The following is a 16,538-nucleotide window of genomic DNA, read 5'->3' on the forward strand; positions in this document are numbered from 1 at the left end:
GACTGCAGCTGGAGCGTTAGCTAGTGGAGCCATCGTGCTGGCCCTGTTTGTTTACTCTCACCACACACCATGCACAAAAGAACAAATACTGACTAAAACCAAGCAAAATCACTAAACTTATTTTATTTCATGAAGTAATTTTAAACAAAGATCACTGAAAAGTTAAAAAAAATGTACATTGGGCCCGGCGGCGTGGCCTAGCGGCTAAAGTCCTCGCCTTGAATGCCCTGGGATCCCATATGGGCGCCGGTTCTAATCCCGGCAGCTCCACTTCCCATCCAGCTCCCTGCTTGTGGCCTGGGAAGGCAGTCGAGGACGGCCCAATGCATTGGGACCCTGCACCCGTGTGGGAGACCCGGAAGAGATTCCGGGTTCCCGGCTTCGGATAGGTGCACACTGGCCATTGCGGCTCACTAGGGGAGTGAATCACCAGATGGAAGATCTTCCTCTCTGTCTCTCCTCCTCTCTGTGTATCTGACTTTGTAATAAAATAAATAAATCTTTCAAAAAAAAATTTACATTAATTTAAAACAAAGCATATCAAAAACTTCACTATTTTCCAATTAAAGATCATGTTCTACATAATCTTTCAAAATGTGGCATAAAATTACTAAGACTGTGTAAACATTTCTAAACTAAAGCACATTCTCATAATACCCAATTCTCTGTAGAGCAGTGAGCACCTTTTAAAATGAAAGAAACCAAGATTAATGCATTCCCACTGAGTTCTATAATGGGTACCTTTCACGGTTTTGATGATCAATAATTACTGCTAAAAACTTCTCCAAGCAGAAAACAGGGTTACTTACAATATTATCTGAATACCAGACTATGCCTCGCCCTGGAAACTAACTAGATAATTTTCTGCCATCACCGATTTTTCATCCTAGTCAATACACCATTGCCTGCATGGCAAATATCCATTTATTCTTGCTTTATTTTTTCAAAAGTGTGATCTTTTTTTAATAATTAAAGAGACTGAAACTCAAAAAGAGGAAAGGATCTTCCAACCAAAAACATATCAAGCATCACAACTTAAGCATTTGGAACTGAAAATATAAAAAGATACATGAGTCAAAGTTGCATTAAGTAAGAGTTACCTCAGTATGTATACTTACCCATCGGAAATCTTTCCCATCAAATTTACGGGCATTTGTAAATAAAACTGTTCTTGCTGGCATGTTAATTCCCATAGCAAAAGTTTCTGTGGCAAATAAAGCCTAAAAATAAAAAATTACATGATTAAACATGTATTGTAAGCTGGAAAATTTTCTAATTTCAAGTAAAAATAAGTATCATTACATTTTAAAATTTTATTTTTATTTTAAAGCCAGAGTTACACAGAAAAAGACCTTTCTCAAATGGCTGCAACAGTCAGTGCTAGGCAGCGTGAAGCCACAGCCTACAACTCCAAGAGTCTCCCACGTGGGTACAGGGGCTCAGGCACTCAGGCCGTCTTCTACTTCTTCCCTGGAACATAAGCAAGGAGTAGGATTGAAAGAAAGCAGCAAGGGCTCGAACCAAGGCTCCCATAAGGATGCCAGCATTGCAAGGGGCAGTTTAATCTACACCCCAACACCAATCTCTCAATTTTTGAAACAGTAATTGATAGATTTCCTACCTCTTCCTGTTCAGTAAACAACAACAAAAAAAGCTGGGCCTGGTGTGGTAGCCTAGTGGTTAAAGTCCTCTCCTTGCACGCACCGGTTCTAGGTCCTGGCAGCACCGCTTTCCACTCACAGCTCCCTGTTTGTGGCCTGGGAAAGTAGTCAAAGATCGTCAAAAGCCTTGGGGACTCAGAAGAGGCTCCTGGCTCTGGATCTGTGCTGCTCCAGCCATTGTGGTCACTTGGGGAGTGAATCAATGGATAGAAGATCTTCTTTTCTGTCTCTCCTCCTCTTTGTATACCTGCCTTTCCAATAAAAATATAAATAAATCTTAAAAAAAAAAAAAAAAAAAAAAAAGAAAACAACTGAAGCTGGGCTCCCAGCACATGGTAGCCTAATGGTTAAATCCTCGGCTTGCACACACCGATATCCCAGATGCACGCTAGTTCATGTCCCAGCTGCTCCACTTCCCATCCAGCTCCCTGCTTGAAGCCTTGGTAAAGTCGAGGACGGCTCAAAGCCTTGGGACCCTGCACCTGCGTGGGAGAGCTGAAGACCCTCCTGGCTTCTTATGCTATACATAAGAATTAAGTGTAACACTGGCAAGTACTAATGTATTTGGAATATCACTCTGAATAAAGCCATACATAGAAATAATAAAAAAAAAAGAATTAAGTGTATTATCTAAGTCTTTTAATACAATATATTAAACACATACAAAGGTTGCTTACAAAATTATTCATAATTTTAAAATTGTTTATCCAATTCTGAAATAAAAATAAAATCATACCTTTATCAACCCTTCAGAGAAGAGAATCTCGATGGTTTCTTTCAGAATAGGAAGCAAGCCTCCATGGTGAATACCAATCCCTCGTTTCAAAAGAGGCAGTACATGTTCCACCTATGATTTTGGAATCACATTTATTTTATAATATATAAGGGAAATTCAGTTTTAAAATGGTAGATTAGCCAAATTAAGAAAATGGGTAAAAAATGTTTAGTGTTAAACTGTTAATAAAACCTTTTCCAACACAAGCAAAATGTAAACTCATGTCCTCACAGACTACATTCAAAATATAACAGTTTTGGCAAGTTTTAAAATGTTTCAAAATAAACTCTGCAGTGATTTGCTATCTCAAATTTTTCAGCATCTCTTTTATCTCCCTTAAAAAACTACAATCTATGAGTGCAGTGTCTTTATCTGCACATAATAATCTTAAGATACTTGCAAATGAAAATCAAGAAAAATAACTGTAAGACATATTTCACATAAATACGTACTTCATGTAAAATCTAATTATCCAAGAGTTCATTCTCATTAAACTGTATCAAATATTATTAACTATTTATTATAAGTGAGCTACAATAACAAAGAAGTTTCCAGTTTTTAAGTAATAATAGTTACTTCAACTGGAAAGGAAAACTGTAAAATCTTCTAAACCAAATGCTATTAAACATACTTAATTTCATGTCATTTACGTAAGATGCGAAGACACGGATAGCTCCCATGTGCAGACTTCCTCCCCAGATGTCTGCAGTAGTCAGGGATGGGCGAGGCAAAGACCCAGTTCAGGTAATATCTGAGTAGCAGCAGCCCGCCTGAGCCACCACCTGATGACTTCCAGAGTGCACGTCAGCAGGAAACTGGAGTTCTGAGGGCCACGAGACTTGGATCCAGGCACTTTAGTCTGGGATTGGAACATCCCCAAAGCCACTCTAACTGCTAGGCCCAAATGCCTGCCTGTATACACATTTTAAATGCCAAGCAATGTGATTATTACAGTTTTTATGGTAAATTGCTTACAAATCAAAGCACTGATTTTAAAAGCAGAGTAGGACCTTGCAATTCTTTTTCACACAACCAAATTCTGAAATATTAAATCAGTCTAAAGTAGTAGTTTTTAGCTTTGGTTACACAATAAAATCACCTGGGGGATTCATAAAAGATTATAATTACCAGCACACACACCAGATTAGCTAAATTTAGAACCTCTGGACAAGGCATTCAGCCATCATGTATTTCACAGTTCCAAAGCAATTATAACAAAGAATAAACACACTGGACTGAAGCAAAGTGGAAGCTAAATTTCTCATGAAATGTTTGAGCTTCATTTTTTCAATGAAATATAAACCCAAATTATTTCAGTGTATATAGTGAAATATTTTTGTGATAACAATATAACAGTAAAATATAACAATAAAATAACCATTAACAATAAAGAAATAAATAACAAAATACGACAATAAAAATGCGAAGTGAACATACATTAGCATCTACACTTTGCTTACTAGACTAAAAACTCACCTGAGGGAGTTTTTTATCCTCATCAGATAAACAGTCAATCGCATTACTGAATACTTCCTCAACCATTTTCTTCTCGTCATCTAAGAAAATTCAAGAGCACATATAGAATGTGTCAGTGATACAAATAATCAGACATGAAAATAATCTACAAAAAGAGTAAATACTGAAAATCAGTACTGAAAAATAATCAAAAAAGAAAATAAGTCAAAAATCTCACATAATAAAATACAGTGTCTTCAAAACATAAAAATAGTAACAATAGCCACAGGTACCTCACATGCAACATTCCATTCTATCAATTACAGGGTACGGGAATGACTATCCATGTTTTACTACAGAGGAATTTGAATCTTACTGTAAGAAATCACCACTGTTACTGTTACAGCAACAATTCCAAAGTCCATGCTCTGTCATACAGTTTATTTCTTACACTGATTTTTCACATGGTTTATTTCTTACTCTTTAAGTTTAGCACATTCAGCACTACTGATTACAAGAAAAGGCTGAGAAGCCATGCAACTGACTCAAAAACAAAAACAATTCGCCTATAAAATATTACCAGTTTTAGGAAGCTAGGGTTATCTGCATTTATTACTTTTACTCATGATCAATAGTAAAAATTAACCAGAAAGTACATAGAAAAAGAAAATAATACTACTGAAATCCAAAATTTTAGATGAGTCAAAACTATTTCTCTCTGTACAGGATCACAAATGAAAACAGCAGAACTGAAAGACAACCAGGCTGGGTCTTCATACCACAATTCAGGGCTCTGTGACTTTAAGTGAAATACATTTGCAATTGGTGTGTGGGAAAAATACATTAATGTATTAGAAAGGTTATTACTTCGATAATTACAGCAAGTAAGGAAAAGGAATTATCTTCTGATTTGGGAGTTCTACAGAAAGGGTCTAGCCAAGAGACACATCCTCAGGAGGCTGGAGAGAACCATGGTAACCGAGGAGCTTACGGGGTCAGAGGACGAGAAGGCTGAGACCCCTACAGTGTGGTTCTCAGTAGGCCTCTGGGGATTTTACATGCACCCATGCACAGAGAGAAGAAATGACCTCGTAAATCTTTTGCAAATGTGCTCCATACCTGCCACTATAAATGTCAAATGAATTACACACCTTAGTAATACATACATAAAAAGTACTACCAGAAACATTTTACATTCATTTCACATACCATGAAGCTACACTAAAATTATATAGTACCTGTGTTGAAATCTAATTTGGTCATCTGAAGTGCATAGGCTTCACAATCTTTCTTACTAAAACTGAAAATAATTACAGGTTGAAAATTTCTTTCCATAATCATCTTCACAATCTTGAATACATTTGATGGTCCTACAAAGAGTAGATAAACCATAACCAATAATTAATCCCAAGTGGATGGAAAACCTAAATATAAAAGCAAAACACTACAAAACTCTTCTAAGAAAATACAGGAGTAAATCTTCATAACAGAAGCAACAAAAGAAAAAACATTAGATTTCACCAAAATGAATAACAGCAATGAAGTAATAAGGAAACCCTAGTCCACAAAAGACATAAAAAAATTGCAAACCAGCTATCTGTAACATTTAGTATTCAGACTACATCAAGAATTCTAGAAACTCAATCAAAAATCCCAACTTAAAAATGAGCAAGGGTGGGCATTTGACACAAGTGGTTTGCCAGCTTAACCCAACTGGGACTCTCAAGTGCAACATGAAAGCATCTAGGCTCAAGTCCCAGCTCTCCTCCCAACTCCTGCGTACACTCAATGAGCCCCCTGGAAGGCAGCACACACTGAGTTAAAGTGGGTCCCTTTGCTTCCCACAAGTGAGGCCTCTATACAGCTCCAAGCTATTAACTTCAGTCTAACCCTGCCCAGATTGGATTTTTTTAAATAATTTTAAAGACTTACTTATTTGTACTTAAAGGGCAGATTTTACAGAGAAGAAAAAGGAGAGAAGGTCTCCCATCCACTGGCTCAAAAATGGCTGCAATGGCCAGAGCTGAGCCGATCCAAAGCTGGGAGCAGGAGCTTCTTCTAGGACTCCCACATGGCTGTTACAGGTCCAAGGATTTGAGCCATCTTCTGGTGCTTTCCAAGGCCATAAGCAGAGAGCTTGATCAGAAGTGAGCAGCTGGAACACCAAGTGGCACCCCTATAGGATGCCAGCACCACAAGGTGGAGGATTAGCTGCCAGTCCCTAGCCCTCCCTACCCAGCTTCTGCAGGTGCTAGAGGAGTGGACCAGCACATGAAAGCTCTCTGATGTCTGTCTCTGACTCACAAGTTAAAGAAATAAATAAAAGGAAAAGGATTTGAATAGACATTTTCCCAAGAAGATACACAAATAAGCAATAAGCACAAGGAAAGATGTTCAATACCTATAGCAACCAAAGAAACGTATATCAAAATCATATTGAAATATCATTTCATACTCACTTGAATGGCTATAACTAAACAAACACATAGCATATACATCTGACAGAAAGGTTTGGTAGTCTGAGAAGTAATTTGGCAGTTTCTCAAATGGTTAAACACAGACTTTCTATGCAACTCAACAGTACCACTCCTTCAATTTCTCCAGAAGAAAAAATACACAAAGAAATAGTTGTAGTATATGCATGCAGATTTATAGCAACATTATTTATAACAGTCAGAAACTGGAAACACTCAAAATGTTCCTTCAGTGATACGTGGAGAAAAATAATAGAGTACACCCCATAAAGTGTATGCTATTTGACCACAAAAACCAACAGAGAATTGACAAACAGGATATAAGAAGTGTTAAGTGAGAGAAGTCAGAACAGACCACAATGTTATCATGCTTACTTTTGCATGAAATGCCCAGGAAACATTAAGAGGCAAAAACTAAACCAATGATCACCTAACTTTGGGAATGAGAAATAAGACTAAAGGGAAATGAAATTATGACTGTTAATACTTAAAAGATTTTATTCTGAACTAATGAACACACTTTGGAATTAGAGTCGCAATAGTTAAAAAATCACTATTTTAAAAGTGCCATTTTTAAGGCATATTAATTATAGCTAAATAGAAAACTGCAGTGATAAACAACACTGTGAATATACTAAACACCACTGAATTACACACTTTAAGTGTGTTAATGGTACAGTATACTAATTTAAGTCATATTGGAAAAAGAAATCAACTTTCATTTAATTTTATCATATATTATCTAAACTATATAGTTCCTTGAGGAAAATATACTAATGACAAAAAAAGTCAGAATAATTTAAATACAGAATTTACACATAAAATTTTATAAAACTAGATTTCAAATTACCCTTTGTTCCTCCTTTCCGTCCCTTTTGGTCTCCTTTGGCCAAATCACCTGCATCTCGAAGCACTTGCATTGCAGTATTAAAATTATCTTCTCTGAAGTCACCCTAAAACCACAATTTTTTTTCTATGTAAGTGCACTAACATTTCATAACTCAAAACATCTTTGTAGCTCACAAAGCTTCCTCACAACTTTAACGTAAACTGGTTACTAAAATAATTTAAAAATGGTTTGTGGTAAGTGATAATAAAAAGATAAATAAAAATAAAGTACAATATAAGGCATTTGAATTATGTCCTGTACCCTCCTCTCCGGGCATCTTATTTCTTTTCAAATTTCATTCCTTTTTCACTTATTTGAAGTGTAAAGAGAGAGCTGGAGTGCGATCTGGTTCATTCTCAAATACCCACAACGGCCAGGGCAAGGCTAGGTCAAGGGCATGAGCCCTGAGCACCACCTGTATCTCTCATGTGCTCCATCACACCCTGCCATCTGCCAGGGTGTTCACTAACAGGAAGCTTATTAAGAAGAGGCAAGACCCAATCTCAGCACTCCAACAGGTGAAGCGAACGTAACACACAGCAACTTAACTGCTGTGCCACAATGCCTGTACTTCCAGATATTTTTAAACATGGGAAAATGGAGCCAATCTAATTTATACATAAGAAAAACACAAATCTCAAATACAATTTTGGCATGTGAAAGTACTTAATAAACACAAAATTAATCCATCATTTTTCTCTAGCTTAAAATTTTAAAAGATATAAACACTGAAGAAGTATGACATGATAAATGTAATAACAATTACTCCCTTACATTCTCATCAACCACAAGGTGCAGGCCATCTCCCCCTGCTGGGAAAATGTAGTGTTGCAATGGAGTAGGCCGATAATCTGTGTAAATGACATGGCAAGGCTGTAAGAAAGAATCACACACATAAAATTTTAATTCTTCAATTGAAACTGTATTTAATGTGCACAAATGACCTTGCAGAAAGAACATTGTAGCTTAAACATCTGAAAAGGAAAACACCTTAACTACGCAGGAGAAATATGCAGATAAATAAAGGCTACTTAGTTATGTTACTATGCTATCAATTGATCAGTTCCCTAATCAAGGGCAAATATATGATGTGAGCATCAACTATCCATCATCTAGTCCTGGTCCTGGAGTGCTGCAATTACAGAGGATGCCTTTGTAGCTTTGGAGAAGCAGTACGGTAAAACAGAGGATGGCGTGGGTAAATTAGAATTATTCTGTCCTACCAAGGCCTCTCAATGTTACAAAAGCAGCAGGTTCTCAAAGCTGCCCAAGGTACACAAGATTTCTGTCCCATAGGACCCATGTAGGGAGGAATGTTACAAAACTACTGGAAGAGAACTTTGAAAGAGAAAAAACTAAACTCATGAAGATATTGTTAAGAAAAATTAAGGGCAGAAAAATAAAATCAAGAATAAATTCAGGATCCACAAACAAATGCGTGTTATAAAGTCCTAAACAGATGCTAAAGCTGGACTAGAAAACCAAAACAAAAACACAGTGGACACTGTGACTGTCTTTACATGAGAAAAATAAGTCAAACAGTACAGAAACATTTTCCTGCTTCTCCTCTTCCCAAGGTCTTACAGGAACCTGGTGTGCCATGGTTTACTGTGTGAGTAGCCACAGTAAATCATCAGGATCAACTTGGGAACTTCTGGAATCTGAGCTTCCAACGCCCTATTCTCAGAAATTTGGATATACTGGGTTTGAGATGGGGATCATAAATCAACACTTTCAAAAAGCTACCCAGTTAATTTCAGTAAAACTACTTAAAAAGTAGTTTCATCAAATTCTCCATGTTTCATCCAAATTCTTGTGATGCTCTGGAGATAAGAGAAATATCTGGTGAACTGCAGATATGTAAGATAGCTTTTACTAAAATGAAATAAAATAAAATCAGCCTGATAGTTCCAGCCTTAAAAAGCAGTTTCACATTAAAATGTCTTCTTCATTCTAGACGGCATTTAGAGAAAATTGCAGGGATGGTACAGTAAGGTCAACTCAAAGCATTCTGAATACTGAAGACATCAAAAGAAAAAAAAACTAAACCAGGAAGATACCTGCTTATGTAAATGGCAAATCCACTCTGCGAACTGCCGGGCGTTTGGAATAGTAGCCGAAAGAAACACATAGTGGACATTGTCAGGAAGCAAAATAATCGTTTCTTCCCATACTACACCACGCTCTACAAAAGATAAACAGACCTTGGAATGAATTGTCACTTTAGGGACAGTATCTGAAACGATTTCCTCCAAAGTTTACTAACTAGAAAGGCAGATCATTTTACAGTTTTTAACCTAACCTAACCCATCCAGCTGAAAGCTAGTAAGCTGAACCCCAACAAATGCCACGTATCCTGAGAGAGCCCTGTCGAGAGCAGGCTGTTCCCAGATGAAATCCTTTCCAAAAGCCCAAGAGAGCCTCACTACTAAGGTCAGGCAGACTCATGCCACCCCATTTTGAGAAGCACAGATGGCTTACAGAAAGTCCCAGCTACAACTCTGAAAGAAACCACATGCCATATTTCATCCAAATTTTTCTTGTGATGCTCTGGAGATAAAAGAAATATCTGGTGAACAGCAGATATGTAAGCCAGTTTTAATTAAAATGAAATAAAACAAAATCAGTCTGATAGTTCCAGCCTTAAATCAAAAAGGACCCATGACATTAAAACCAAAAATAATTATTCAGTTGATTTTGTGAATTTGGAAAGGGTGGTATGTTGAAAAAGTGAATTTTTTTTAAAGACATATTTATTTTTTATTGGAAGTCAGATATACAGAGAGGAGGAGAGACAGAGAGGAAGATCTTCCATCCGATGGTTCACTCCCCATGCGGCCACAACGACTGCAGCTGAATCAATCCGAAGCCAGGAGCCTCTTGCGGGTCTCTCACATGGGTGCAGGGCCTCAAGGCTTTGGGCCGTCCTCCACTGCTTTCCCAGGCCACAGTCAGGGAGCAGTGAATGGGAAGTGCAGCAGCCGGGCACCAACCGCCCGCCACCCATATGAAATGCAAGGTGAAGATTTGGGCATTGAGCCATCATGCTAGGGTCTCAATCCATTCAAATGCCATAAATGTTACGAAGACTCATATTCAATAGGCCTCCTGTCAACCCCCAAATTTCAAGCACATTTACTTTTTCATTATAGAAGGGTAACAGCTTGAATAAAAAATGGTTGCAACTTACAGATTTTCATTTTATAATTCCAACCTTATTTTCTACCATAAACATACATTTTAAAGTTACTTTAAAAACTAAACTAATAAAAACCAAAAAAATTGAGGCATAAATGTTAGAAACTCTGTATTAGGGAGCTCTCTCAACAGAACAGCAACAACAAACCACACAAAAGAAACAAGTGGTTGGCCAGCCCAGTAGTTGAGATGATCACACTGCACGCTGGAGTGGCTCGGCCCCTGACTCCAGCATCCTGCCACATCCTGGGTGGCAGCGGTGGTGGTGTAAGCAAAGGGGCTCCTATCTCCCATAAGGGAACCCCGGATTAGACTGTAACCAGCCAGGCCCAGCCTACGCCCGGGAGTTACCCAGCTTGTTGAGTGAAACAGACAATAGCACCTTTCTGTCTCTCAAAGTAAAAAATCAGTTTTTCATTCACTTACTTTATATAAACTTAACTTATATTTTCTTATTATTTAAGGAGTTACAATTGAATGAAATCTTATTGGTTATATTAAATTATGCTATCCACATCTCAAAAAGGCAGTGTTTTATTAGGCCTTCAGCTACATGAAAACTGTAAGAGAAACATAACAACTTCTTGTTCAAAATTCCTAATGCCAATTTTTAAGAGAAATTCATGATGCATATCTCAACATGGTAGAACATACCTGAATCTCTCATATAATGAATTTCATCAAATATTACCCAAGCAACTTCTCGCATAACTTCAGATCCTCTGTACAGCATACTTCGCAAAATCTAAAAATAAATAAATAAATAAATAAATAAATAAATAAATAAATAAAAGAAATTTAGCAAAATGTTCACGTAGAATTTAACAGTTACATTAAAAAAATTTCTATCAAGGAATCTGGGGTGTTCTTTATTAAATAAAACTATTAAATTGCTCAGGAGTTATGTATCTTCACAATATCCCATAAATCAAGTAATATACTCTTTCTGATGAAACCAAAGTAAATGATCCAGCAACCCCACAATCCTGAAGAGAACTGTCTTCCTCTGCTCCCCATGTATCCAGCCTACAAAGCCTTTCCATCAACTATCCAAACCCCTAGACAATCCTATACTGCCCACTCCCTTAAAAAAATTTTTTTTGGTCTCATCTTTTTCACAACAGGTACACTGGCAATCATTATCTTGATTTTGGGAGTCTTCCACAAAACAAAGTTCGGAGAACTTAAAGCTGAAGAGCAGGTGAAAAGTGAGTAATCTGCTGGCTATGCTCTCCATCGCTCCACAGCTTTGGAAAACACTAGGGTGCAATTAAACCACGTAAAAAAGCATTTAGTACAGCAGTTGTGCCCAAAACTTAAGGTGCTGACCATTCACACAAAACTTAAGTATAATTATGCAAATTAGTTATACATAATACAGCAGGTGTTTGAAGAGTTTACTTGAATAAACAGACATAAAAGAAAAAGAACATGGATTCACTACTTATACCCATGCATCAAATCCCTGCACTCGGTACACAATATTTTCACATAACTGAAGTAGCAAGCTCTTAAAAACACTTGAATAAAAAATGCATCTATACTGTAACACAAGCAACAGAAACACTTTCAATTTAGAAATACATTTAAACTTACTGATACATTTTATGATATCTATTTCAAGAAATAGGTATTTCAAGAAAATAAAGATATTTCAAGAAAATAAAGCACCACATTTTCTGTTAACAGAAAACAATAAAAACATGACATGTGTTTGCTAAACAGATTAAGATAAAGTTAAATGACACTACATAAATTACCTCTGTGGTCATAACAAGACAAGATGCTGTAGGATTAATAGTAACATCTCCAGTCATCAGACCAACATCTTGAAACTCTTCATACATTTCGCGGTATTTCTGGTTGCTCAGAGCCTTAATCGGGCTGGTAAATATCACACGCTGTTTTTCCCTCAAGGCTAGTGCTATAGCATATCTAAACATGTGAATGACAATTAAAAATCATTGTGAAACATTAACTTTTATGATTTTAGAAGTTCTAATACGTAAATCATATCCAGATTTATCTTAATTATGATCTTAACTGGACTTTGCATAACAATTATAAATTATTCTATTACTACAAACCATAATTATTATAAATACAAAATGCAGATCTAAATAAACAAGAACATTTTAACTGTCATCACCTGGAGTTACTTAACTACTCATACTAACAAATGAATGGCTAATTGTTAAATTTTCCTTAAAAAACAAGTTAAGATTTATTTATTCAAAATGCAAAGCATCAGAAAGGAACAGACCAACGGTGACATCTTCTGTCTAACTGGTTCATTCCCAAATGTCCCAGTCAGGGCTGAGCCATGCTGAAGCCCAGAGCTCCATCAGGTCTCTCAGGTGAGTGGCAAGGACATAAGCACTTGGGCTATCTTCCAATACCTTCCCATGGACATGAGCAGGAAGATGGATGTGCAGATGGACAGCAGAGACTAGAACTTGCAATTTGATATGGGATGCTGGCTTCATGAGTAGCACCTTAACTCCCTACACGAAGGTACCCACACCAACCCACCCTGTTTTCTACAAACAAAACACCTTTGGCTCTACAAATGTGCCTTCAGGAGTTTAGTCACTGTTAGGTTACATAAACACATATTATAAACTATCAGGAAAGCATGAAAAGTGAAGTGTGCCCCCAGGTCCTGAGTATTATGCTAATCTACATGTATTTCTCCCCATGTGTAATAGTTATTAAATCACTTGACTATAAATTATACTGAAATTTTACTTGCAAAACATTTCTTGCACGTCTTTTAATAACCTGTAGCAACGTGATACATTGTTAAAGAAAATTCAGCTAAGTACTTAAACAGACAATGGAATCAGAATTAAGTTTTAAACTGTGGAAGATCTTTCTGGTTAAAGATAAAATTCCTGCCCACAACATGTTCATTATAATCTACTTTGGGAAATAAACATAATGCTCCACTTAGCCACCAAAATAATGAAATAAACACTATAAAAAATTCAATGTGAATTGTAAGAGTAACATATGGAAGAAAAAAGTACAGAAGTTCTACAAATATGTTATTAGAATATCTAGTTCTCAACACAACAATAGAAGATTAAAAGAAAAACGGTTTGTAGCATAACAAGGCAAGCTATTGTCTGAGATGCCGGCATCCCATATGGGTATCAGCTTGAGTCCTGGCTGCTCCACTTTTGATCCAGCTCTCTGCTAATGTGCCTAGGAAAACAGCAGAGGATGATCCAAGTACTTGAACCCCTGTACCCACTTGGGAAACCAGGAAGATGCTCCTGGCTCCTGGCTTTGGCCTGGCCTGGTACTGGCCACTGTGGCCATTTGGGGAGTAAACTTTTCCTCTGTAATTCTGCTTTTCAATAAATAAATAAAAATCTTAATTTTTTTTAACAAGACTGAAACTCTCTCATGAAATCTGTAGCACAACTTAAATATCCCAGTGAAAATTAGAAAATAAGAATCAGAGGAAAAAATATTTGGAAAAAATAAAAACTTCCCAAATTTGTTTCAACTTTCCTTCTCTTTGTAATATCTCTAGATAATTTATTTGAAAGAAAAATAAATTTATGTTTGATACACTGTGTTTGTTTATTTATCTGAATTCCGGCCATATTTTTCCTATAAAAGGAGACAGATTTTCAGTAGAGGAAATCACGTATCTGCTGAAACCTGCTCGCAAGCTCCGGGCAACAAAAGCATAAACAGAATTTTTTACCAGGGTCACTGACATTCCTGAGCATCTGATGAGGACAACCATGTGGCAGTTGGAACTTGGAGCTGGACTCAAAGCTGGAATCCTCATATAGAACTGGGCCTGCCAACCAATGTCTGAACTACCACAACCACCACCCATACCCACACACACACACACACGGTTCTCTAAACTTCTTGAAGTACACCTGTTTAAATGTGGCTCTCGAAGGACTGAGGGAGGAGCTTTTAGAGGAAAGTGACATCTAAACCGACATCTTAACTTCTAACTTCAATGTCCTCCACTCCCTACCAGTTTTAGAGATCTCCATCCACTCAGGTATCCAATGGGTATATGCAAACTCACTCATACCTCTAGTTCAGGAAATAGTGAGCATGTTTTCTGACTACTGAACTAGCGATGCAAATGCATTAATCTTTGAGCAGATGTATGTGTTTTTTTCTTTGACAGACGCCTGGAAAAGGAATAGCTGGATTTTATGACAACCACGTACTTAACTCTTGAAGAAACTATTATTTTCCAAGTGACTAATATTTTATATTCCTATCAAAAATGTGTGGGATTCCCAGCTTCTTGTGGTTCTCTCTCTATATATACATATATACACATACACATATATATATGCTTTGTTGGGAAAATAATATTTGAAATTACAATAGCGAAAATTACATTTCTCCAATAATTAATGACATTAGTAAGCAGCATTCCAAGTAGTTATCAGCCAGTTATATATCTTTAGTAAATTATCCTTGGTGTTTCAGTCTTTTCAAACTGAAGTTTCAGATTGAGTTGCTTATCTTATTCTAATATTAAAAACTCTATTAGTATTCAAGCTTCTTTTTTTTTTTTTTTTTTTTTTTTTAAGATTTTATTATTATTGGAAAGCCGAATATACAGAGAGGAGGACAGACAGAGAGGAAGATCTTCCATCCGATGATTCAGTCCCCAAGTGAGCCGCAACGGGCCAGTGCACTCCGATCCAATGCCGGGAACCAGGAACTTCTTCCAGGTCTCCCACGTGGGTGCAGGGTCCCAAAGCTTTGGGCCGTCCTCGACTGCCTTCCCAGGCCACAAGCAGGGAGCTGGATGGGAAGTGGAGCTGCCGGGATTAGAACCGGCGCCCATATGGGATCCCGGGGCATTCAAGGCAAGGACTTTAGCCGCTAGGCCACGGTGCTGGGCCCCAAGCTTATTTTTCAATCAGATATAATTTACACATTTTGTTCCTGTTTTGTCTCATCTTTTCACTTTTATCATCTTTTACAGAGCAAAAGATTTTAACTCTGATACTCTATCCTCAAGTTTTTCTTTAAAAAACAAAAAAAAAAAAGATTCCCTATTTATCTGAAAGGCAGAGTTTATCTAGGTGCCTAAACACTTGAGTCATCTTCGCCATTTTTTTCTCAGGCCACTCGGAGCTGGTTGAAATGGAACAACAGCGACACAAATCAATGCCCATATGGGATGCTGTATCAAGGTGGCAGCTTTATCCACTAAACCAGAACAATGGCCCCTAAATCAGAGTAGGAGTAGTAAAAGTCCTTCTTCATATAACTGTGCCCTAGAAGAAACCCAGCTTCTGAGTTCAATGCTGACAAGGGATGAACAGTCAGAAGTTAGCTCCATTCCATGACAGAGTTGGGGTGGTAAAGAAGTGTAATAAAAAAAAAAGGTGTTTAACCAAGCAGGTAGGATGCCTGCATTCCCTATCAGAGCTACAGCTCGCAACTCAAAACTTACTGCCAGTGAGTGTTTCAAAGGTAGCTGAAGCAGCTCAAGTGCCTGGTTCCTGCTACACACAAGAAAGCAGCCTGAATTCTCCGTCCCCAACATTCTAGGGCCCAATCTCAGTCACCGTGGGCATTTAGGGATTCACTCTCACGCCCCGAAATAAATGAATAAATATTTAAAAAACAAAAACTAATATTCTGCATGATGTGAAAACTCACAACAAAATATTTTTTTAAAGATTTATCTATTTCTATTGCAAAGTCAGATATACAGAGATGAGGAAGATCTTCCATCCAATGATTCACTCCTTAAGTCACCACAATGGCTGATACTGAGCCAATCTGAAGCCAGGAGCCAGGAACTGCCTCCAGGTCTCCCAGGCAGGAGCAGGGTCCCAAGGCTTTGGGCCGTCCTCTACTGCTTTCCCAGGCCACAAGCAGGGAGCTGGATGAGAAGTGGAGCTGCCGGGATTAGAAGCGGCGCCCATATGGGATCCTGGCATATTCAGGTGAGGACTTTAGCTGCTAGGCCACCGGGCCAGGCCCACAACAAAATATTAATAAGTTTAGAAGAAAGCATTATAGCACAGCATGATAAACTTTTGCCCGTGATGCCAGAATTTCACTTCCAATCCAGCTCC

The 16,538-nt window shown here is 37.6% G+C and overlaps 1 protein-coding gene across 1 annotated transcript in view; it reads right to left on the minus strand.

The window, feature by feature from the left end:
- The window catches only part of MTREX (Mtr4 exosome RNA helicase), a 77,010-nt gene that overhangs the window by 50,162 nt on the left and 10,310 nt on the right, over positions 1-16,538 (minus strand). The window contains exons 6-14 of the mRNA XM_058680202.1: positions 12,213-12,387; positions 11,107-11,197; positions 9,315-9,439; positions 8,029-8,127; positions 7,216-7,318; positions 5,130-5,261; positions 3,913-3,992; positions 2,398-2,508; positions 1,119-1,220 (exon numbers count right to left, since the gene is read on the minus strand). Of these exons, the coding sequence (XP_058536185.1) occupies positions 1,119-1,220; positions 2,398-2,508; positions 3,913-3,992; positions 5,130-5,261; positions 7,216-7,318; positions 8,029-8,127; positions 9,315-9,439; positions 11,107-11,197; positions 12,213-12,387 (1,018 nt within the window). The remainder of the gene's footprint in view (positions 1-1,118; positions 1,221-2,397; positions 2,509-3,912; positions 3,993-5,129; positions 5,262-7,215; positions 7,319-8,028; positions 8,128-9,314; positions 9,440-11,106; positions 11,198-12,212; positions 12,388-16,538) is intronic.

The sequence above is a fragment of the Ochotona princeps genome, chromosome 23, assembly GCF_030435755.1.
Source record: "Ochotona princeps isolate mOchPri1 chromosome 23, mOchPri1.hap1, whole genome shotgun sequence".
Taxonomy (NCBI): Eukaryota; Metazoa; Chordata; class Mammalia; order Lagomorpha; family Ochotonidae; genus Ochotona; species Ochotona princeps.